The sequence below is a fragment of the Molossus molossus genome, unplaced genomic scaffold (assembly GCF_014108415.1).
Source record: "Molossus molossus isolate mMolMol1 unplaced genomic scaffold, mMolMol1.p scaffold_m16_p_3, whole genome shotgun sequence".
NCBI lineage: Eukaryota > Metazoa > Chordata > Mammalia > Chiroptera > Molossidae > Molossus > Molossus molossus.
In genome coordinates, this window is record NW_023425366.1 from 47,040,423 (window position 1) to 47,065,320 (window position 24,898).

At 40.5% G+C, this 24,898-nt stretch overlaps 3 protein-coding genes across 4 annotated transcripts in view; 1 reads left to right on the forward strand and 2 right to left on the reverse strand.

The window, feature by feature from the left end:
• Nucleotides 1-1,506: 1,506 nt before the first annotated feature.
• AK6 (adenylate kinase 6) lies at nucleotides 1,507-20,869 on the reverse strand. Its single transcript, XM_036279329.1, has 5 exons — nucleotides 20,747-20,869; nucleotides 18,442-18,534; nucleotides 5,583-5,641; nucleotides 5,327-5,472; nucleotides 1,507-1,959 (listed from the first exon to the last, which is right to left on the reverse strand). Exons 1-5 carry the CDS (start codon nucleotides 20,772-20,774, stop codon nucleotides 1,767-1,769), a joined length of 519 nt encoding a protein of 172 aa, XP_036135222.1. The 5' UTR covers nucleotides 20,775-20,869; the 3' UTR covers nucleotides 1,507-1,766.
• Nucleotides 16,770-18,528, reverse strand: TAF9 (TATA-box binding protein associated factor 9). Its single transcript, XM_036279328.1, has 2 exons — nucleotides 18,442-18,528; nucleotides 16,770-17,667 (listed from the first exon to the last, which is right to left on the reverse strand). The coding sequence occupies exon 2, from the start codon at nucleotides 17,648-17,650 to the stop codon at nucleotides 16,856-16,858; it is 795 nt and encodes a 264-aa protein (XP_036135221.1). The 5' UTR covers nucleotides 17,651-17,667; nucleotides 18,442-18,528; the 3' UTR covers nucleotides 16,770-16,855.
• A 256-nt stretch (nucleotides 20,870-21,125) lies between the features above and the next one.
• Nucleotides 21,126-24,898, forward strand: part of RAD17 (RAD17 checkpoint clamp loader component) — a 43,144-nt gene continuing 39,371 nt past the window's right edge. Inside the window, exons 1-3 of one of the 2 annotated variants that reach the window (XM_036279326.1) lie at nucleotides 21,126-21,234; nucleotides 21,545-21,587; nucleotides 23,524-23,627. In XM_036279326.1, coding sequence (XP_036135219.1) covers nucleotides 23,586-23,627 — 42 coding nt within the window. In that variant the 5' untranslated portion in view covers nucleotides 21,126-21,234; nucleotides 21,545-21,587; nucleotides 23,524-23,585. Of the gene's footprint in view, nucleotides 21,235-21,490; nucleotides 21,588-23,523; nucleotides 23,628-24,898 lie in introns of those variants that run through there. The other variant, XM_036279327.1, reaches the window with a different exon arrangement.

The following is a 24,898-nucleotide window of genomic DNA, read 5'->3' on the forward strand; positions in this document are numbered from 1 at the left end:
CCTCCTTTGGCGACCAAGCAGGAGTTGGAGTCCCCTCGCTGCTGGGACTGATCTCCTGAGTCAGATGCTGTGAAGCTGTAAATACTGACCCCATGCTGTCTTACTGAAATGGAAACCCCTCAGGACACTAGATATGCTGGCAGCTGTAGCAAGCCGGGCACCGCGGGCTCGAAAATACTTTCTCGAGTGACTGAAGTTTACTTTGGATCCAGATCACGACTTCCCTTTCGCCTACTGTTACATTGCTGGTCTTGTCGAATCTCACCGCAGCATACCCGAATCACAATCACATCAGGGTCACCGCTTGCCCTCTCTCTCGGCCTGCTGGCCTGCCTGGATTTGTGCATCACAATGAAACTACAAGCATATGCTGCTTGGAGTGAGGGGGAGCTTTGCAAGGTAGCAAATGCTCTTGATCTCTGGACACAGTCCCATTTATTTGCAGATTGGTACCCCCAGGTCACAAGTAGATTTAAGTAAATTATTTCCTTGAGATGGTATTATTGCAAACATACACCATAGCTTTGTCTCTTGCTTTTTACTGGAAGAGACCTTAAAGCCAAAAGACAGCAAACCCTTATTCACATGCAAATGAAGCACCCAATACATATGGGCGGGCCAGGTCACCCCCAACCCAGGATTCCGAGAATGCATTAACACAAGGTTGAAAGTGCTTAACACAAGGTTAAAAAAACATCCATCTTCCACCACCCCCACTCCACACTAAGAAGCCAGACACCACAGGCCACATATTGCATGATTCCATTTATATGAAATGTCTAGAATATGCAAGTCCATAGAGACAAAGATTAGTGATAGCAAGGGGCTGCGAGAAGGGAAGAATGGGAAGTGAGTGCTAACGGGTACAGGACTTCTTTTGGGTGGGGTGCTGAAAATGTTACAGAATTGGATAGTGGTGATGGTTGCACAGTCTTGTGAATATGATAAAAAACTAGTGGATTATATACTTTTGAATGATCAATTTTATGATATATGAATTATATCTTAATTTTTGTAAAAAAGGATAGGGAGCTGTGTAGATTGTGAGATGGTATAATTTCCAAAATATAGTAAATGAAAAAACACGGAACAGTTTACATGGTATACTACCATACAGTTAAAAAAATGTGCACATACACTGTGCAGGCACAAAATATCTGAAAAGAAATATAGGCAACATTATTTCCTAAAGGGAGGGGATCTGGGGTGGATGAAGAAGAGGGGCGACCTAGAAGGGAAACCTAACTTTCCAGTATACCCTTTTGTATCTTTTGAATTTTATACAGAGTGTAAGTATTCCTTTTATTAAAAAAGAAGAAATAAAAATGGAAACTGATGCTGTATCTTTAGATTTTAAGAGATTGCATTCATTTTCTTCTGTAATAAACATAAAAAAAAACCATCCACACATTCAGTCAGATTTATTTATTCTTCAGCAATTGAAGCATTAAATGATGACAGTTTTTATTCTCAATCTTTTTTTTTTTTTTTTTTTTTAGTACATGCCCCTAGTAGGAACTGAACCCCGGACTCTGGTCCACAGGCTGACATTCCAACTGCTGAGCCAAACTGACCAGGGCTCAATCTTTAATAACATTATATTCATTATACTTGAGATTGTTTAGCTCTCTCATGAAAAAAACTCCAACATAAACCTTTATACTATCCACCTACAATTTTAACAAAAAAGGGTTACTGATAATTGGACAACTTATATGATGTGGGCAGAGACATAAGAGTCATCATAAAGTGGCCAGTCTTGTAAGTCAAGAGCTATGATCTTTGATCCATTCCTCAATCCACTTCATTATCTGATTGATATTATCCTCTAGATCTTCTGGTTGATTGCTGGGCAGCCGATGCACTATTTCTTCACTATAGGATGCTAATGCTTCTTCATAAAGAATCTGAAAAATTTCACACTGAATATTATCTTTTAGTTTCTTCTCATTATAACCCCTAGAAGGCAGAGAGAAGATAAGCAAACAAATAGCATTTATTGGAGTTTTAGGAACATACCAGAAACTGAACACTTTAGAATACATGAAAAATCACACAAAAATACTTCTTGTGGTCTCTTTACCTATAAATAGACTGGCACCTATAAATGAGGGATGACTCTGACAAGAGGGTTAAACTAAGAACCAATGTTTAAGTTTGTCTGAAATTTCCCCCCCCACAACATTTTGTCAGCCACTCAGCAAACATATCTACCTATCTCAAGCTAGATTCTGAGCTGTAAGATAAATAAGAAGCCTTTAGTTATGGTCCTAGATTTTATTTTATTATTTTTATTTTTTTATCTTCACCCAAGGACACTTGCATTCATCTTCAGATAGAGCGAGAGGGAGGGAAGGAGGAAGAGAGAGAAACATCGATGTGAGAGAGACACATTGACTGGTTGCCACCTACACGACCCCAACCAGGCCGGGGACAAACTGCAACCAAGGTACATGCCCTTAGTGGGAACTGAACCTGGGTCTCTCTAGACAGCGGGCCAACGCTCTAACCGCTGAGCCAAACCTGCCAGGGTGGTCCTAGATTTTAAAAAGAAGTAGAGGAGTTAAGATATAGACAGATAAAACACACACATGGCATATAATAAAATGAAATGTGCCTGGTTGGTGTGGCTCAGTGATTGAGCATCGACCCATGACCAGGAGGTCGCTGGTTCGATTTCTGGTCAGGGCACATGCCCAGGTTGTGGGCCCATACAGGAGGCGGCCAATCAATATTCTCTCCCATTAATATTTCTATCTCCCTCTCCCTTCCTCTCTCTCTAAAAATTAATAAAGAAAAAAAATGAAATGCATATGATTGAAATACTATATAATTGGGTACTTGATCACATAGATGTGTCTCTAACAAATCTAAAGACACTGAAAAAATAAACAAGTAATCTTTAGGCAGATATGTAAATTAGCCAACCAATTAGCTAGTGAAAAATATAAGGAAAATTCAAATTTCAATTAAACCATGTAACAATAAAAATTAAATGGAACTACTTAAAAGGTAATTCACTTTCTGAAAAGATTATCTACAGAATGGGAGAAAATTTTTGCAAATCATATATCTGATAAATAAAATATGGTATATCCATAAATATAATTTTATTGGCAATAAAAAAGGAATGAAGTGAAGTACTGGTGTATGCTGATAATCCAGATGAACCTTGAAAACATTACACTAAGTGAAAGAAGCCAGACAAAAAAGACCACATTATTGTATGACTATATTATATGAAAGGTCCAGAATAGGCAAATTTACATAGAAAGTAAATTACTGGTTGCCTAGGGCTGGGGGGTTGATGGGAAATGGAGAATGACTGCTAATGGTAATGAGGTTTTTTGAGGGGAGGGGATAAATATTTCTGAAAATTGGTTGTAGTGATGAATACACACCTTTGTGAATATACTAAAAAATCATTGAATTGCACACTTCAAATGGGTGAATTGTATGAAATGTGATTTTACTGCAATAGAGCTGTTTTTATTTAAAAAAAATTTTCTTTATTGATTTTATTTTATTTTTTATTTTATCCTCACTCGAGGACATTTTTTCATTTTTTGTTCAGATAGAGTGGGGGGGGGGGAGGAAGAGAGAGAGAGAAACATCGACGTGAAAGGTACACATCAAGTGGCTGCCACCCGCACAACCCAACCAGGGCTGGGGACAAACTGCAACTGAGATAAATGCCCTTAGCGGGAACTGAACCCGGGTCTCTCTGGACCGCAGGCCGACACTCTGTTTAGCCAAACCGGCCAGGGGAGAGCTGTTTTTTTAAAAAAGGTAATAATGCTCTGGCCAGTTTGGTTCAGCGGTTAGAGCGTCGGCCTGTGGACCAGAGAGCCCTAGGTTCGGTTCCTGCTCAGGGCACATACCAAAAATAAATAAATAAATAAGGTAATAACTTTTTTAATTGCTTAAAAAAAAAAAGGCTAGCTCTGTTTTTTCATACCTTAGTCTTTAGCTATTTATAAAAAACAGTAATTTTTAAATTGATTTTAGATAGGGGGGGAGGGAGGGAGAGAGGAAGGGAGGGCGAGAAAGAGAGAGAGAGAGAGAGAGAGAGAGAGAAAGACATCAATTTGTTGTTCCACTTATTTAAGTATTCATTGGTTGATTCTTGTATGTGCCCTGACTGGAGATTGAACCCACAACCTTGGTATATCAGGGATGACACTAACCAACTGAGCTACCTGGCCAGGGCATAACAGTAATTTTTAAAAAAATTTTATTTTAATTGAATTTTAAATTGTCTTGGGAAAAAAAGCATATGTAACATATGGTCTCTATTACTTCTCAGTTCAAATACTTTTTTCCTGCCTAGAGAAAAGTGATGAATTTTTCAGGTCTAGTTCCAACCTAACTTTCCCTATGTGTTTGCTTGCTACTGTATGTCTTTGTGCAAGGATTCTGCAAGTATCCCATCCAATGGTGGTTAGTCACAGCTGATTCAGTGAGAACCACAAATTCTGCATCTGACCTTAGGCAAATTTCTGGAGTTTTCTTTCCTGAGACTGCCCGCTAAATTCCTTTTAGAACGCCTCTTCCCACAGCTTGAATCAAAAGACAGTGGAAAAATGTTTTACTAAAAAATGTGTTTTTTGGGAGGTTGGTGGTTATTCTGAATTGTTACTCTCTCTTGGAGGGACTATCTCAAATATATTTTAAAAGTTGTGAATTGTTGCCCTGGCCGGTTTGGCTCAGCGGTTAGAGTGTCGGCCTGCAGTCCAGAGAGACCCGGGTTCGGTTTCCGCGAAGGGCATGTACCTCGGTTGTAGTTTGTCCCCGACCCTGGTTGGTCGTGCGGGTGACAGCCGCTCGATGTGTCCCTTTCATGTTGATGTTTCTTTCTTTCTCTCTCTTCCTCTCTCCCTCCCACTCTATCTGAACAAAAAATGGAAAAAATGTCCTCGGGTGAGGATAAAAACAAAAACAAAAAAACCCACAAAAGTTGTGAATTGTTGATTTATCTTGTTAGTTTTCCATAAGCTTTCCCATTCCTGTTATGAGGATAATTTGGGCACTATTCATTCAATAGCAAAGAATATGTTATTGGTTTGTCTATTTTCCTAAGCAAGGTTTTACATTAAGGAAAAAGTATATTAAATAGTGTTGCTATACAGTACGTTTTACTTAATCAAACTGTGAGTTGAGGTATTCATTTACAGTTATGCAAGTAACTGTGTAATACAAATGCATCTTTTTCTCTTAGATTCAGAATGTTGGTAGAGACAAAATAAAGTAGTTACAATGGCCAATTTCTGAATCTGAATAAAAGTTTATATTATATTTTAAGAATTCAATGTATATCCTTTCTTACCTTGTTTCAAGTCTTTTGTACAATACACTGTTATCTGTGTTCAGCACAAACACTATATGAAACCAACGTTCAGGGAAGAAATCACAACCATGGTAATCAACAATAACTCCACCTTCACTCATTTGGCTTTCTAACTCATCGACCACCTATAAGAAAGGTGGAAAGAAAAAAAAGATGAGTGCTCCTTTAAAAAACTAATGTTAACTTTCCTTTACATTTTTTCAAATGTATACTTTATTTAAAAAATTATACTTACTCTATCTTCATCTAAAATGGGACAATCATACTCTTCATCATAGCCATCATACAACTGCCCTGAAAGAGATTTACATTGGCTTGTTAAAGTAGTATTTTCTAAATAAATTTCAGTAATATTCAGTTAATTCTGGGCTTTAGAAAGGGAAATATATCAATTACTCTTTTTTTTTTTTTTCTTTATTGGTTTTAGTGAGAGAGGAAGGGAAAGTGAAAGAGAGATAGAAACATCGATGAGAGAGAACATCAACTAGCTGCCCCCTGCATGCTCCCCATTGGGATTGGGCCCACAACCTGGGCATGTGCCCTGACCGGGAATTGAACCTGTGACCTCTTGGTGCATGGGTTGACACTCAGCCACTGAGCCACACCGGCCGGGCTCAATTACTCTTTTAGGGACCATGGAGGGCACTAAGACAATAGATGTCACATGGATACTGTGAAAATATTAATAAATTAGAATTTTGTCTAGAGGGAAAGTTGAAACCAACTAAAGAATTAATAATAGTTAATTTCTGAATTTATGGGGCTATTAGAAGAAAACAGCATTCATTTTGCTGATCTACAGATCAGTGGAAAGAGAGGACACATGGATACAAACACTCTCACATACATTAACGGAAGATTAAGTTCTAAACTTGTAAGGCCAAGGATATGAAGCTCTTTAAAAACAACAGGTTTTCGCCCTGGCCAGTTTGGCTCAGCGGTTAGAGCGTCGGCCTGCGGTCCGGAGAGACCCGGGTTTGGTTCCCGCTAAGGGCACGTACTTCGGTTGCAGTTTGTCCCCGGCCCTGGTTGGTCGTGCGGGTGGCAGCCACTCGATGTGTCCCTTCACGTCGATGTTTCTCTCTCTCTCTCCCTCCCACTCTATCTGTACAAAAAATGGAAAAATATCCTCGGGTGAGGATTTAAAAAAAAAAAAAAAAAACAAAAACAAAAAAAAAAAACAACAGGTTTTCAGTTTCAGAAGTGAACCCTCTTGTCACTGAGGTCACATGTTAATAGGGTTTAGGGAAGGAGAGTCAGTATCCAGATGCTCCTGAACAGTATCTTTACTTCTAGATTTCCAGTAACTCCAAAAGTCAAGGGTTAAATGTCTTATTTCAGAAGGCAAAACAAGAATAATGGGCAGTTTCAATTAAGGCAGATTTAAATCTAACATAAGAACATACCAGGGAGCATTTGAGATCTTGCTTCCCGGCATGTCATCAGGTTGGTTCAAATAAACTAACTTGAAAACTAACTTGGTATTGCTCAGTGGTTAGATCATAGGCCCTTGCACCAAAGTCTCAGATTCATTTTCCGGTCAAGCACATGTACCTGGTTGTCAGTTTCTTTTTCCTTCTTTTTTTTATCCTCACCCGAGGACATTTTTCCATTTCTTTGTTCAGATAGAGTGGAAGGGAAAGAGAGGAAGAAAGAGAAAAACATCGATGTGAAAGGGACACATCGAGTGGCTGCCACGCGCAGGACCCAACCAGGGCCAGGGACAAACCACAACTGAGGTACATACCCTTAGTGGGAACCGAACCCAGGTCTCTCCGGACCGCAGGCCGACGCTCTAACCGCTGAGCAAAACCGGCCAGGGCTGGTTGTCAAGTTTGATACCCAGCCCCGTTGGGGTGCATCTCTGTGTCTCTCTCACATGAATGTTTCTCTCCCTCTCTCTCTCATTCTTCCCCTGCCCTTCCCTTCCACTCTCTAAAAATCAATGGAAAAAATATCCTCGAGGGAGAATTAACAAAAAAAGATTCCAACAAATCAAACTGGCTTTTTTTTTATCCTCACCTGAGGACATTTTTCAATATTTTGTTCAGACAGAGTGGGAGGGAGAGAGAGAAATATCAAAGTGAAAGGGACATATCAAGTGGTTGCCACCCGCACAACCAACCAGGGCCGGGGACAAACTGCAACCGAGGTACGTGCCCTTAGTGGGAATCGAACCCAGGTCTTTCCGGACTGCAGGCTGACTCTCTAACCACTGAGCCAAACTGGCCAGGGCTCAAACTGGCTTTCAAAGTCTTACTTCAGCAGGTGAGACATATCAACTCCAACTTCACCTGAATCCCTAGGTATATAATAAAGCAGGATAAGATCATCCTTTTAGCCATCTCTAAGGGCATGGTAGTCTTCCCACCTCTTCCTACTTAGTATCTTGGCATAGGTTGAAATTAGGTTAAAATAAGCATAAACTCTGAAGTGATAAAAGAGTAGTCTTGAGGGTTAGTGGAAGGCCAGAGGCAGCTGTAACTCTTTGTCTTGCCTGGGGGGTCTGTGGACTCATTCAGGGCATATGAGCCACCCACCTCTCCAGCACCTTAATGTGGCCTCTGCCACTTTAGGCAGAAACTCTATCAGCCTAAAAAATTAAACTGTCCTGGTACAGGAAAAACGGGTTACCAATTTAGAAAACAAATCTAAACAAGTTAGAAAACAAATCTAAATCTTTATACCACAAACTCTAGTGGACTGAAAAGCTAATTTCTTAATTCCAAAGATAACTAGTGGAAAATTTAATCTTTAAAGGAATGATTCATTTGTTTTGTTTTGTTTTGTTGTTTTTTTAATCCTCACCCGAGGATATTTTTCTATTTATCTGCAGATAGAATGGGAGGGAGGGAGAGAGGGAAAGACAGAGAGAGAGAAAAACATCCATGTGAGAAAAACACATTGATTGGTTGCCTTCTGAATGACCCCTGACCAGGGCTGGGACCAAATTACAACTGAGGTATGTACTCTTGACTAGAATGGAATAGGCAACTCCTTGTTCCACAGGCCGGACGCTCCAACCACTGAGCCAAACCGGCCAGGACAGGAATGATTCATTTGTATTTGTGAAGAAATAAAATGACTAATTAAAACATGTTAAATCTCTGTTCAATGAAAAATAATTTATAAAAAGAGAAAAATAAGACTGGGCAAAATATTTTGTAGAACAAAGGACTGAAATATGGATTATATAAAAACCTTAAAAATAAAAAAAATTAAAAAAAAATCCGGCCGTCGTGGCTCCGTGGTTGAGCGTCGACCCATACACCAAGAGGCCGCTGGTTCAATTCACGGTCAGGACACATGCCCAGGTTGTGGGTCTAATCCCCATTGCGGGGCATGCAGGAGGTGGCCAATCGATGTTCTCTCTCATCGATATTTCTATCTCTCTTTTCCTCTCTGCAAAATCAATAAAGGAAAAAAAAATTTTTAAAGAAAAAAAGCGTAACTGGTTGAGCATCAACCCATGTACCAAGAGGTCGCCAGTTCAATTTCTGGTCAGGGGACATACCCAGGTTCTGGGCCCGGTCCCCAGTGTGGGGCATGAAGGAGGCGACCAATCGATGTTCTCTCTCATCAATGTTTCTATTTCTCTCTTCCTCGTCTTTCCTCTCTAAAATCAATAAAGAAAAAAAAAAATTTTTTTTTAAATCAAGATAAAAATAGGTAGCTTAACAAAGAATAAGAATTCACACAGAATGGAAAAGATAGTAAAAATACATGAAAAAAAAAGTTGGACTTTCCCAGCTATTAAAGGGGTGCAAATTACAATAAGCCTTTATATGCCTGTTATGTTAGTTGTATATGTACATATATAGTAAATCAACTCTAGAAATGTATTTTTAAATACATTTAAGTAGCAACTAAATAAATTTAAAAATAAAAATATACCCATTTGAATTACTTCTATCATTTAATTTCTAATCAGAAAACGATTGTAAGTGATAAAGTGATTAAGAATGTTCAACAGCCATGGCCGGTTTGGGTCAGTGGTTAGAGCGTCAGCCTGTGATCCAGAGAGACCTGGGTTCCGTTCCCACTAAGGGCACGTACCTCGGTTGCAGTTTGTCCCCGGGCCCTGGTTGGTCGTGCAGGTGGCAGCCACTCGATGTGTCCCTTTCATGTCGATGTTTCTCTCTCTCTCTCCCTCTCTGTCGCTCCCACTCTATCTGAACAAAAAATGGAAAAATGTTCTCGGGTGAGGATAAAAAAAAAAAAAAAAAGAATGTTCAACAAACTCTGTCCGGTTTGGCTCAGCGGTTAGAGTGTTGGTAGCATGCCTGGTCTGTGGCACGTACCTGGGTTGCAGGAGTTGTGTGGGATGCAAGCAATCGAAGTCTCTCTCTCACACCAGTATATCCCCCCCTCCCCTCACCTTCCTTCCACTCTATCTAAAAATCAATGGAAAAATATCCTCAGGTGAAGTTTAACAACAAAAAGATGTTCAACAATAGGGAAATAATTTAATATTAATATACTAACTTGATGAAATATTATGTAATTAAATAAAGTTCAAGAAGTATTAGGTAGTTAAAAATACTATGTTACATGGACTAAGTAGCAACATGATAAATGCTTATAATATAAGCGGTAAACATAAAAAGCAGAATTCAAGGCTGTGTGAAATAGGGACAAATTGGAAGAAAAACAAAGGATGGAAATAAATCAGTAGAATTTAGAGTACTTTTTCTGTGTATTATTTTTACAATAATGTATTTTTTTTTTTTACACGCCGCAAAATCTAAGAATACCTACAGCTGATTCTGTATTGTGTGGGAGTCAGGAGTAGATAAATGCCTAGGTTCCAACATATTTTAAATCCTTGACTCTTTGTTTTTTAATTTTTAATCCTCACCAGAGGACATTTTTGCATTTATCTTCAGATAGAGCAGGAGGGAGAGAGGGAGGAAGAGAGAGAGAAACATCAATGTGAGAGAGACACATTGAGTGGTTGCCACCCACACGACCCCAACAGGGGCCAGGGACAAACTGCAACCAAGGTACGTACTGAAGCCGGGACTCTCTGGCCCGCGGGCCAATGCTCCAACCACTGAGCCAAACTGGCCAGGGCTTTTTAAAAAAATCTTTTTACCTTTATTGATTTTGAGATATAGAGACAAAAACATCTATGAGAGAGAACATCGACTGGCCGCCTCCTGCATGCCCCCAACTGGGGATTTGGCCCACGACCTGGGCATGTGCCCTGACAGGGAATCAAACCGGTGACTTCCCATGTGAAAGGGACACATCGAGTGGTTGCCACCCGAACAACCCAACCAGGGCCGGAGACAAACCGCAGCTGAGGTACGTGCCCTTAGCAGGAACTGAACCCGGGTCTCTCTGGACAGCAGGTTGTCGCTCTAACCGCAGAGCCAAACTGGCCAGGGCCAGAGGCTATGCTTTTTATTGATTTTAGAGATAGGAAGAGAGAAACATCGATTGGTTGCCTCTCATATGGGTCCCGACGGGAGATCGAACTCACAACCTGGCTATGTGTTAACTGGGAATGGACATTCCAACCAACTAGGGTACACCAGCCAGGACTAAATCCTTGACCCCTAAAGAACTAGTAAAATCTTTTAAAATATAGACGACTTTTACAACATTAACTTTTAGAATTAAAGTCCTGCATACTGAAATGCAGGATTTGTTAAATCATGTTAATATACTTTAATAAAATAGTGTAGTCCAAGCTTTCAACTGTTCATTTAAAAAACCATTTATCAAATATCATGTACTAGTGACTTAGGGGTAATGAGGATATAATCGTAAACAAAACAAAAAGAACAACAAAAAAAAAGAAAAACAAATAGTCCTTCCCTCATAGAGTTTACTATGAGAGAGGACAGGCAAGTAACCTGGAAAGTATATTTTCATATTATGGTTCATGGTGCAATGGGAGCAATAGGAATGGCACCTATTATGTTAGGAACATAAACATAGGCTATTAGGGGAGGCTTCCTGGAGGAAGTGATTTCCAAGTGGAAAGTTAAAGCAGTTAGCTGGCCCTGGCCGGTTTGGCTCAGCGGTTGGAGCGTCGGCCTGCGGTACAGAGAGACCCGGGTTCGGTTCCCGCTAAGGGCATGTACCTCGGTTGCAGTTTGTCCCCGGCCCTGGTTGGTCGTGCGGGTGGCAGCCACTCGATGTGTCCCTTCACATCGATGTTTCTCTCTCTCTCTCCCTCCCGCTCTATCTGAACAAAAAATGGAAAAATGTCCTCGGGTGAGGATAAAAAAATAAATAAAAAATAAAAAAGCAGTTAGCTGGTGGGGGGAAGGTAGCGAAGACTATTCTCAATGGAGAAAACAAGACATTCAAAGACAGAGAAACTAGGGAAGGCAGGCTCTTTCAGAATAGTTAGGAAATAGGAGCTAAAGGGTCAGGTAAACTGAGACCAGGTCAAAAGGGCCTTGAAGGCTACATTGAGTTTAGACTTTATCCTAAGGCAAAGGAAAATCATTAAAGCAATTTAAACATGAAATGATATGATCAACTTCAAATTTTTAAAAATCATTTCAATTTTTAAGAACAAGAAATTGGAAGGAAGCAAATCTCTAAAAGCATAGATACCATATCAAAACTACTACAGAAGTTTAAGTGATTGATAATTATAACCTGTACCATAGGGAATGGAGAGAGATGGATTCTAAACTTAATTTCTAATTTCCAAAAACAGCAGAAAAATTTATACTACTTCAGATAGTTTCAATTGGAGATCAAATTTATAGCTGTCTATACATAGGATCTCAATCTAGCAAAGAGGAAAAAAGGCTTGCTTTAAATTACCAAAAGCTTAGAAAATTATTCAATTTTCTAAACAAAGTTTTATTTAGAGATATACTACTTGCAGGGAAAACAAAACAAAACAAAACTGATTGTAAAGCCAGAGTTAAAAGGCTAAGTTCTTACCTTAAAAGATCTTCCTAGCTGTTGTTAGGCAAGCTATAAAATCATGAGGTTTTCTTTTAACTGCCATCCTAGAATTTATATACTATGAGAAAGCTGTTTTTTAAAGATATTGGGATGCTGGTTATCTATTTTTATGCTTAAGATACTTAAGATATTTGATACTTAAGATATTTTCAGATTTTTTTCCTTTGGAAACATTTACCTCAATCCAAGAAGCTTATAACTGCAATGCAATCAATACAAGATATTAATTGGTTTGGAAGGATTGAGTGCTTTGATACCTGGCCTTTTATGTAGAAAAAAAGAGCACTGAATTCTGTTTCGAGAAGTTAACACCAAGATAGGACATTTGAGTCAGGCTTTTTAAGAGTTGTTTCTGCCTGGCCAGGGTGGCTCAGTGGTTGAGCGTTGTTGACCCATGCACCAGGAGGTTGCCGGTTCGATTCCTGATCAGGGACCATCCCCAGGTTGTGGGCCCAATCCCCAGTGGGGGGCATGCAGGAAGCAACCAATTAATGTTATCTCTCATCAAAGTTTCTCTTTCTCTCTCCCCCTTCCTCTCTCTCTAAAATCAATAAAGAAAAATAAAATAAAGAGTTGTTTTTAAGGCAGATAAGGGCATCTACAGGTAAGAGAATGGCATGTATAAAGACTTAATGGTGGAAAATTCCCATTGTTTGAGAAACAATAGAGCACTGTGGGTAGACTGAAGGGGACATAGGTGAGAGTGGCTATAGGTAAGGTTGAGGGTAGACTATGGCCAGTTCATAATCTTCTATACTTTGTTAAGGAAGATACTTTTATCAGTAAAAGGTTCAAGTCATGTTATTCCCACTCCCCATTTTCTAAAGGACATGACAGTAGCCCTGGCCAGTTTGGCTCAGCAGTTGAGTGTTGGCCTGTGGACCAGAGAGTCCCGGGTTCGGTTTCTGCTAGGGGCATGTACCACAAAAAAAAAAAAAAATTGAAATAAAGGACATGATGGTGTAGAAGAGGTACTGAAGATTAGGAGATTCAGCACAAAAGTCTTGAGAATGGGATAGGGGTACCATAGGAACACAGCACCAATAGTCTTAGGAATGGGATAGTAGTCCATAAAGATTTTTCAAACAAACTATCAAGATTTTGCCCTGGCTGGTTTGGCTCAGCGGTTAGAGCGTAGGCCTGCAGACCAATGAGTCGCAGGTTCGATTCTGTTCAAGGGCACGTACCTCTGTTGGGGTTCGTCCCCGGCCCTTGTTGGGGTTGCATACAGGAGGCAACCAGTCCACGTTTCTCTCTCCCCCACTCCTCTCCCTCCCTCCCACTCTATCTGAAGACAAATGAAAAATTATCCTTGGGTCAGGAAGGATTAAAAAAAAAGGAAAGCCCTGGCCGGTTTGGCTCAGCGGTTAGAGCGTTGGCCTGCGGTCCAGAGACCCGGGTTTGGTTCCCGCTAAGGGCACGTACCTTGGCTGCAGTTTGTCCCCGGCCCTGGTTGGGTCGTGTGGGTGGCGGCCACTCGATGTGCCCCTTTCACATCGATGTTTCTCTCTCTTCCTCTCTCTCCTTCCTGCTCTGAGTAAAAAATGGAAAAATGTCCTCGGATGAGGATAAAAAAAAAAGGAAAGGCCAACTGGCTCTGTGTAACGTGTGAATGTATTTGTAAACGTGGGGAATAGGAATCAGGAGTGGATAAGTAGAGTCAGAGATAACTTCAGAGCATGTGCTTTTTAAACAACTTTTTTTCTTTACTGATTTTAGAGAGGGGACGGGAGAGGCAGAGACAGAAACATCAATGAAAGAGAACATTGATTGGCTGCCTCCTGCATGACCCCCACTGGGGACCAGGCCCAAAACCTGGGCATGTACCCTGACTGGGAATCAAACTGGTGACCTCTTGATGCATGGGTGGACGCTCAACCACTGAGCCACACTGGCCGGACCAGAGCATGTGCTTTTTATACACACTAATTTGGAGATGTCTGGGAACTATCCAGATGGCTACATTTAAGTGTCTCGAAATTAGGCTATAAATTAAAAACTTAAAAGAGTCATCAGTAAAAGGGAGTGATTATTCCTGAGTGAATAAGATTACTAGAGGAAGGGGCAGAATTATAAGATAGCTGCAGTGAAATGGTGGGAGGGGGAGAATCAGATGCAAATATTGGGAGAGAACAGTGTTGGAGAAGCCAATGGAGGAGTTAGTTTCAAAGGGTTCCAGTGGAGGAAGAAGATGGGACACATAAGAGGTTGGAGCAAGGATGGGAAACTTCTGGAAAGGGCAAGACAGTAAATACTTCAGACTTTGTAAGCTAATCTTTAGCTAGTGGTTCCTATAAAAACAGCAGTTTGCCAACTGCTAAGTTAAGAGCAGATCAAGAGTATGAGTGTTGAGGGCCCAGCACTCTTTACCTCTATTTGAAATGGATCCAATGTCAATATAATATTGCTTTGTCTGAACCTACACACATCCTGGGGTTAGGAACAGAGGCTTCAGACTGACAAACTGGTGGCAGGAAAATTAAGGATGTTGGTAAGTGTTCTTAAATGATTATATGTGGGAAAGAATATCCACTGAGGAGGAATCTGAGAGACTGGAAAAACAGGGATAAGAAAAGCATTCTTGTCACATGTTTAAGACTCCCAATAGTTTAATTAATGTTAATTTCCCAACTAATTTTTCCTGCTTGGGTTACAATTGGCATAAGGATGGTCTCTTACAGGGTTGGTCTCTTACAGGTGACCCTTGAAAAATGCAGGGATTAGGGGGAACAACCTCTTACAAAGTCAAAACTCATGTATAATTAGTCAGACTTCCACATAAATGGTTTACCAACCATGGAGTTAAACTGCACATGTCAACTGAAAAATCTGCGTGTAAGGGGATCCAATTCAAACCCATGTTGTTCAAGGGTCAACGGTAATACAGCAATTTAACATTCTTCTTAGGATGGCAATAAACACCTATCTAGACATTTGTTTAAAACCGGTTTTGTTTTTTTCCTTAAAATCTCATTTATAGAACTTCTCAACCTCAAATACTACTGACATTTTGACCCTGATAATTGTTATGGGAGTGGAATATGTGAATCTTGGGATGTTCAGCAGAATCACTGCCCTCTACCCATTATAGGTCACTAGCAACTCCCCCAACCCCAGCTGCTACTAAAAATGTCCCCAGAAATTGCCAAATGTCCCCTGAAGGGAAAATCACTACAGCTGAGAACTACTGCTTTATAGATGACTGCACTGTTTTCCTTAAAATATATTACCATTTGAAAAATATGAGGCTGGATATCTCAAAATATATTCTAGTAAGATTCTCAGATATATTCAAATTGCATGAGAAAAAAAACAGTAGTATGTTATGAGAAACCTTATAGAGTACCTCATCCAACACAGTATCAAGTCACACAAGAAACCCTTTATCTGGCATTATACAAGGGAGAAAAAACTTTTCTTGTAAACTTATATTCCATCTCATCAATAAAATACAAAAAGACTAAGACTATACACCATTAGGTGGACAAACAACTGGCTAAAATGGTGTGAATACAAGTAGGAGGGTACCCAATGGTTCACAATTACTGTTCCTTGCAATGCTATTTATGATAGATAACACAGCAATTTCATTAAGTTTAGAATGTTAAATTGAGTAGGTAAGATTAGAACTGAAAATGACTACAGAATGTGACTCTGAAATCACTTGCAAAAACTGTCAAGTTCAATAGGCAAAGAAACAAAACCACATTTCATATAGGTATAAAATGGAGACTTATGCCCTGGCCAGTTTTGCTCAGTGGTTAGAGCGTCAGCTCTCGGACCAATGAGTCACGAGTTCAATTCCAGTCAAGGTAACATACCTCAGTTATAGTTCATCCCCAGCCCTGGTCAGGTTGTGTGGGAGGCAACCAGTCAATGTGTTTCTATCACATCGATGTTTCTGTCTCTCTTCCTCCTTCCCACTCTATCTAATGATAAACAGAAAAATATCCTCAGGTAAGGAATAAAATATATATATATATGAGAGTGTGTGTATATGTCTTTCCAAAAGGATAGAAAAATTGGACCTAGGAAGAAGTTGGGCAATTGAGGAAGATAAATCTAAACAAATGAGGATTCACTATGAATAAAAATCCTGACCAAGTATTCTCTCCAAAAAGAAAACATGGTTATACCTCAGTAATTTGAGAGAATGGTCCATAAGAATGACTTATATACTAGAGATAGCACTATGATTTAAACATATGAAGACGCTAGAAACGACACTCTAGTGGTAATGAACAGACTGCAACAATTGAAGTTGTTACAACTATTTTTCCTGATGGTGAATATGAGGGGTAAAATTGTTTCTAAAAATATAATTGCCAAAGTACCAACAATCAAAATGATGAATGACAACTTTATTTCTTACACTTAATGGCTGATGAAAAACCATTATAAATTCTATGAAAGAAAACACAATAACTCAATTAAAAACTAAGGTAACTATATTTACTAGTTAAATACTATTATAAGTTTTCTAAAACGCAACTTGAAAACATCCAGCATGCATGTTTAATCAGTACAGTGCATTCAAGATCATGTACACATGTTACATGAATCAAGGCTAGATTACAAATTATCATAGTCATCCTCGTCATCATCATCATCATCATCATCTTCACGTTTTCTTTTCAATGCATTTGATGGTTCACTGGCAGTATTTTGTGATGACACCATGTTTGTGGTAATAAGGATGTTTTTGGACCCAATTAATGATGGGTTAATCAGAACATTCTGAACTGCTGATGTTGCAGGAATTGATGCTTTTACAGCAGGCGACTGTGAAGTGGGCATCTGTACTGTAAACCTTTGCCCGGTGAGGGACATTGGAGTCCCTACTTTAGTTGAAACTGACATGGTTTGTGGGGTCGGTGTACCAAGTGTGGGAGTACTTGGTCTGCTAGTAACAGAACCAACACTTAACCGTGGAACTGTTATTCTTCCCGCAGAAGTAGATGCCTTTTTTTGTAAAGACTTGAGTCTATAGTTTGGAGCAGTCAAGCAGTATCTATCAGGTGGCAATCTAGGGCCTGAATATGGCTTGATCAGTGGCAATGGGGTTTGATTTCTTTGCCTTGCAATATCTAATAAAAAATCTCTTGGGGGAGGAGAGGTAAAAGACTGATCAGCACGACACTGGATTGCCAATCGCACATCATCTGCATCAACGGTAGCTTTCTTAGCATGGCTTGAATAAATTTTTGCATCATCTAGAATTGTGGTCACATATCGGAAGGCAAACTCCAACATCTGATTTATAACTCTTGGCTCATATTCTGTAATCCCCATATCCTTCAGGATTTGTGCCATCATCTGTGCATCTTTCGGCATGCTCTTGGGAGAAGTCATCTTGCCAGACTCCATGATATCCGATGATCAGACTTTAGATCATTTAAAAAAAATATGCACATTAGATCAAACCTGAAATAGTTACTTTAGTAGCAACTGTCAGGAACTTAAAAAATTCAAAATGTCATATTTTTAAAAATATTTAAATTTAAAAAAATATATGTTAAATCTTTCTAATTTTAACAAGGCACACTTAAATTTCCCTTTACTTAAATGTATTGAGCTTCTACCCTGTACAAATCATTACAGAATATAAAAAGATGAAGACACAATAACTGAGTGATAAAGATTGAAGGGAAACGGTAAAATAAATAAAAACATGTATCATTTTAGAATATGTAGTTTCATGCAGACATGCAACTACCAAATTAATCTAGTACCATAGGATAGTCGTGTCCTACTGAGTTCAGAATAATCTACCCTTTCGGTGAGATCAATATAATCATTGTTTCCATAGATATGCTTAGCACCACCCCAACCTTTGTGTTCACCCATCTCAAAACATTCTCCCTCTCCCTCAGATTCCACCTATCCTAAGGCCAATCAATCTCTTCATGGAAGCCTTCCCAACTGTTATTCTCTGGAACTGCTAGACAATGGGGCGGGGTGTATCACAATGTAACGGTCAAAATAACAAGGACACAGCTTTAGACATTTAATACTTTCAATTTTTATGGGTCCCAAACAGAGCATAAATTCCTTAATGGCAATTTTTCTCTGCTTTTTGTACCCTCTCATAATATAATACTAATACTCCACTCTCTCTCTCTTTAAAAACAAAAATTTAACACCAAAATGTGCCTTACCTTCTCGAGCTAAATCACCCACATTAACGTATTTCAGTCCTGATCTTGATGCAAGTTCTTTGCCCAGAGTGGTTTTCCCAACCCCTGGTGTACCTGTAAGATAAGCCACAGAAAATATTGTTCATGAAATACTTATTTGACTTTACCTGCTTATCTGCCCTTTTTAACATACTTAACAACTAAGGCCCTGGCTGGGTAGCTCAGTTGGTTAGACCATTATCCCCAAATGTCAAGGTTGTGGGTTCAATCCTTGGTCAGGGCACATACAACAATCAACCAATCAATGCACAAATAAGTGGAGCAACAAATTGATGTTTCTTTCTCTCTCCCCTCCTTCCTCTCTAAAATCAATTTAGAAAATATTCTTACAACTGAAATAAAAAGTTTTGTAATTAACCATCCTATGTGAATTAACATACCCAAAGCCTTATATATCAGAACCTCACCCAGTACATCTGATTGTATCAGAAGTGGGGCTTTTGTAACTGACACCAATTCACAAACTGCTTGCCATCACCATGGAAGTTTCCAGAATAAAATTGGCCATCTCAAATAAATTAACATCACTATTTAATTTTTTGAAAATCAAGAAATTGTTCATGGAAAAAATTTAAGCAGTATGAAAGACAAATCTCATTGCCACTACTGACTCCCTATACTCTTCCTCAGGGGCAACCACTGTAAACAAGTTTCTTATCTTTCCAAAGAAGTCCTATGTACATTTGATAACATCCTACGTGTACACATACCTACATGTGTACGTATACACACATAACATGCATATATACATACACACACAGCACATCCCCTTTTACATAAATGGCAGTGCTACACATTGTTTTTCACTTTCCATTTTTAATATGTATTGTATTTCAAGACAAGTAAAGGCGTAATTTTCGCCCCCCCCCTTTTTTTTAATGGGAGGGAGAGAGGGAGTATGAGAGAGAGGGAGAAACATCCACGTGTGAGAGACACATAGAACTGTTGTCACCCACACATAGAACGGTTGCCACCCACACGACCCCAACCGGGGTGGGGACAAACTGCAACCGAGGTACGTGCCCTTAGTGGGAACCGAACGGGGGTCTCTCTGGTCTGCAGGCCGACGCTCTCACCGCTGAGCCAAACCAGCCAGGGCAAGCTGTTCAGCTGTAATGCCACTAAAATAATAAAATTCTATCATTACCCAAGAAAATAGAGATAAATAAAGTCTCTATACACAAGACTAACATTTACCTCAAGTCCGCTATAATACACCAAGTTACCAAGTTTGAACCCTGGAACCACTATGTTTTTAACAAAATGCTCACAATTCAGATTTTTGACGCCATGGCTCAATATTAAAAACCAGGACATTGTCTGGGCCAAACAATTCAAATATTGTCCAATTTCCCCTTAAGGAATCTTAAGGGCTAAACATTCATTTGTTAAGATTAATCTGCATCTCTGAAAAACAGACAAAAATGTACGCGCCCAACAAGCTTATGTTTTGTTAAACGATAAAAACTTTATGGCTTTTTTCCCCCACAAAGAGCGTCTCAATTTTTCTGTCTTGCAATACCACCTACAAATTAGATTTCCCATGGATGCCCTATAATGCTATTAACTGCAACAATTTAACAAACGTTGCCTGAATTAAAGCTGCTATGAAGCATTTTGGTACCCCTCACATCTAACAGGCCTCTGGGTATGGATCCAAAGAGCCAGAAGGGCCCCCACGGGAACTTGGCCGCTTCTCTACGAGAAAGTACTAGGTCTGCTCAGTAGATGCCTTTTCTTCTGGGAAGAAAAAAGGGAAAAAGTGCCTAATGCTAACTCAACAAACATACATAGCAAATTAATACCTCTACGCCACAAACTTACGAACTCTTACCGAAAGCTGACTCAGATACAAAGAAAAATCACCGCCCAGGAAGGCCTAAGGACTAGGCACCCACCGCTAACAGATCTACTAACATGACCTCGCTAGAAGCCCAAGACAACCCAGCCAAAAACTTTTAAAATGAACATCCATTTTAGATTCAGGAAAATTAGGCAGCTTGCCAGAAACGGGAGCCGGGAGGGTTTACCTCTCCACCTCACCGAGCAGCCCGGGCCAACAGAACTGACGTTCCCCGGCCCTCCCCCGCCCCCGCAACGGTCGCGACGGCCGGGTCTCGGTGCCCTGACAACTACCACGCCAGGCTGCTCTCGAGTAGCCTCGAAACAAAATACCGAGCGCTCCCCCTTCGGGCGCCCAAGGCCCCAGAGCACTCGGCGTCAGGCCAGCCCCGCAGTCCAGCCCCTCCCTGCCGCGCGCCCTGACCCGTGAGCAGGATGTTCGGACGCAACATGGTCTTCAACGCGAAGGCTCTGGAAACCTCGGCACAAGGGTCCTAAGCACAACAGGGAAGAGCCGGAAGGGGCGGGCGGCGGCAAGCGCCTGTAGTCCCGGAGTCATCGAGGGCCTCCTCGGCGCTCGCGATCCATCTCCGCCTTCCAGTCACCGACAGTTGGTTTTCTGGCCTTCTATGACACGCTTTCATCGCAGGGTTCGAGCAGGAAAGTAGGGCGGGGCATCGCGATTAGAGTCAGGCAGTGCACTGGATGCCTAAGTCACTCTCTCCTTTGGCTGCCTCCGCCCTTCGGGCTGTGTCGCGGAAGCGCCGACGGGTCTGGAAGGTCCCGGGAGGCGGGACCTCGGAGAGGCTCGGCGCTGAGCCCTGGTAGGGCTGGGTGGCTGCCCTTCCACCTGGAGTAGAGCCTGTGCTCCTCCGCTCCTCTCCGCCCACGAGGGCATGCAGCTCCGGGCAAGTAAGGCCGCCGCGGCTGCGGCTGTAGTGTATCTGTGTCCTAGTGACGTGAGTCTATCTCTGGCTTCACGCCTTCCGGGGCTCTCATCGCTCCTCCTCCCGACCTGCCCATCCCATTTGGGGATGAGAGGGGTGGGGGTGCATACCTCTGGCCTAGGGCCGGGGCACGCGACCCTGTCTGGGCTCTCCGCTGATTAGCAGCCTTCCGTTGCACGACCGAGCTTATTATTCTCTGTGCCGTGTGTAGGGTGGTGGTGGGTCGGCTAGAAATATTCTCGAAGGTCTCTTCTACCTGTGACATCTCATTTCAGGAACGTGGCACCACCAGGGACAGTTACCTGCTTTTTAAAGGAGGTAATTGTCAGTCTTGTTTTCAAGAACGACTAGCGTCCTAACCATAACAACAGTCTGCACGTTTTATTTCTACCTGCCAACTATATGTACTCAGATAGGTTTTTTCCCCCCACTTATGTATTTCTTTGAAAGTCCAAAGCAAAAACCTCTCTAATTGTGAACGATTTGTATGTTCATGATTTGTTTTCTGGTGTGTGGAAGTATTTACGCATTATATGTGCCTCCAAACTATGAGTCCAATATACCTTTCCATTTATAAGTTATCCTTTTTATTTTTATTCCTCACCTGAGGACATTTTTACATTTTTGGTTCAGGTAGAGTGGGAGGGAGAGAGAGAGAAATATCGACGTGAAAGGGACACATCGAGTGGCTGCCACCCGCACAACCAAACAGGGCTGGGGACAAACTGCAACTGAAGTACGCGCCCTTAGTGGGAACTGAACCTGGGTCTCTCGCAGGCAGGCTGATGCTCTAACCGCTGAACCAAACTAGCCAGGGCTCAATTCATAAGTTTATAGACCTTAAAAAACTTTCCTTTTGGCTAACTTAATATTGGTGAACTTACTAGTTTGTGTAAACATTGAAGAATTATGAGTTAGAAAACAGTGCTATCAAAAAATGCCCTAATGTGTTCAAATAAGGAATACCGTTACAGGAAAAATTTACAGTAAGATTTGGTTTTTGTCCAAAGTGAGTGATAAATTTGAATTCATTGTATGGTGGATTTAAAAAAAAATTTTGGCAGTGAAAAGCTGCAACTAATTTTTTTTTTTTTTGGTACGTGCTCCTAGTGGGAACGGAACCAGTACTCTCTGGTCCGGAACCAGTACTCTCTAGTCCGCAGGCCACGCTCCAACTGCTGAGCAAAACCGGCTAAGGCTGCAACTATAATTTAAAATGAGGGAAATTATAATTTTCTGTATAAAAACTGAACAAATAGCCCTGGCCGGTTTGGCTCAGCGGTTAGAACGTCCGCCTGCAGTCTGGAGAGACCCGGGTTTGGTTCCCGCTAGGGGCATGTACCTTGGTTGCAGTTTGTCCCTGGCCCTGGTTGGTCGTGCGGGTGGCAACCACTTGATGTGTCCCTTTCACATCGATGTTTCCCTCTCTCTCTCTCTCTCTCATCCTCTCTCTTCCTCCCACTCTATCTGTACAAAAAATGGAAAAATGTCCTCGGGTGAGGATTAAAAAAAAACAAAAAACTGAACAAATAAAATTGTCTAATTTTTGCCCTGGCCGTTTTTGCTCAGTGGTTAGAGTGTTGGCCTGCGGTCCAGAGAGACCCAGGTTGGGTTCCCGCGCAGATTCCTCAATTGCAGTTTGTCCCTGCCTGGGTTGGGGTCGTGTGTCTCTCCTGCATCGATGTTTCTCTCTCTTTCTCTCTCTCTTCTCTTTCCCTCTCGCTCTATGCAAACATGTCCTCGGGTGAGGATAAAAAAAAAATTGTCTAATTTTTCTTAATGACGAAAAGTATGTACACAAATATGTGGCTTTAGTTTGCTTTAATTATTGAGTTTATATGAAATACTTTTTTATTGATTTTTTTTTTTTTTTTTTAGAAAGAGAGGAAAGGAGAGAGAGAGAGGAGAAACATCGATTGTTTTTTCACTTATTTATGTATTCATTAGTTGATTTCTTGTATGTGTCCTGACCAGGATTGAACCTGCAACCTTGGTGTATCTGATGATGCTCTAACCAACTGAACTACCTGGCCAGGGTGAAATACTTTCCTTTTATAACACCCTCAATAGGTTATTTGATACAGATCATAGTCATTAAAATTAAAATTTATTTTAGCACTTTTATACTTGCTTCTCTTTCACTAGTCTTGAGCCTTAACTTTGGCATGCTGTTGATTATATCATATTCATTAATTACTATACTTCTCTTACAGTTTTTCTTAATTGAGAAATTTTTCTTTTTCTTTTTTCTTAGGTGAATTATACTTTAATGTACTGCAGGTTGTATACTACGGATGGAAACTATTAAAGTTTATAATGTCAAAAACTTTTCTTAGACGAAAGGTATCTTCCACAAAGGTATGAAACACAAAATGGTCGTGTACTTAATAATTGCCAAAACATTTTTGTACATGCTCTTAATGGTTTATTACCACTATCAGTGTAATGGTACCCAGTATATGTTGTAATTAGTGATCTAAAAAGTCTAATAAGCCCTGGTCGGTTTGGCTCAGCGGTTAGAGTGTCAGACGCCTTTGAATCAATGAGTCATGGGTTCAGTTCCAGCCAAGGGCATGTACTTCGGTTGCGATTCGTCCCCGGCCCTGGTTGGAGTTGTGCAGAAGGCAGCCACTCGATGTGTCCCTTTCATGTCAATTTTTCTCTCTCTCTTTCTCCCTCCCACTCTATCTGAACAAAAATGGAAAAATGTCCTCGGGTGAGGATAAAAAAAAAAAAAGTCTAGTAAGTTGTGAAGCAACTATACACTGAAAGTACAACCTTAATTTTGAAACAAATGTTTATAATCCCAGTCACAAAGGAAAGGCTGACCACTAGAATGAAAGAGCAGTAGAAGAAAAGAAATTTGAGTTGTAGTTGGTGTTAAAGCTTAACAACAGGCCCTGCCTCTTAGAAATCATATGGTTCAGTGAGCTAGTTCTCAGCAAAGTTAGGAAGTAGAATAGGTGAAGGTTAGACGCTATCATACTCACATGCAAAATAGCTATTTTCCTAGTGGTTAATCTGATTTATCTTTGCTCTTAAGTAAATTATGTAACTTTGCTATTTCACTTCCTCTTTTTTTGAGTAAATGGGAGTCCACATTTTTGTAAGAAATAAAGCTGTAAAATATGTAAGTAACATGTAGATCAGAATTGCTATCAAAAGGACTACTATAATAGATCATTTTTTATGTTCTTTTAAAAATAGAGGCAATCGGCCCTGGCCGGTTTGGCTCAGCAGTTGGAGCGTTGGCCTGCGGACCGCTAAGTTCCCGCTAAGGGCACGTAGGGTTGTGGTTTGTCCCCGGCCCTAGTTGGGTCGTGCAGGTGGCAACCACTCGATGAGTCCCTTTCACATTGATGTTTCTCTCTCTCTCTCTCCCTCCCATGCTATCTGAACAAAATATCGAAAAATGTCCTCAGGTGAGGATTAAAAAAAAAAAAGGCAATCGGCCAAAATTGTGGTAATAGTGAAAATCTTTTGATTTTTGAGGAAATGAATCAGGTGGCTTAAAAGAGGAGTGACTATAATCAAGTTGTAATTACAAATTATTCATAGTATCAGGATTCTTAGACTATATCGTCACAAAGTCTTTTTTTTTTTTTTTGCTTTCTTCACAAAGTCTTAAA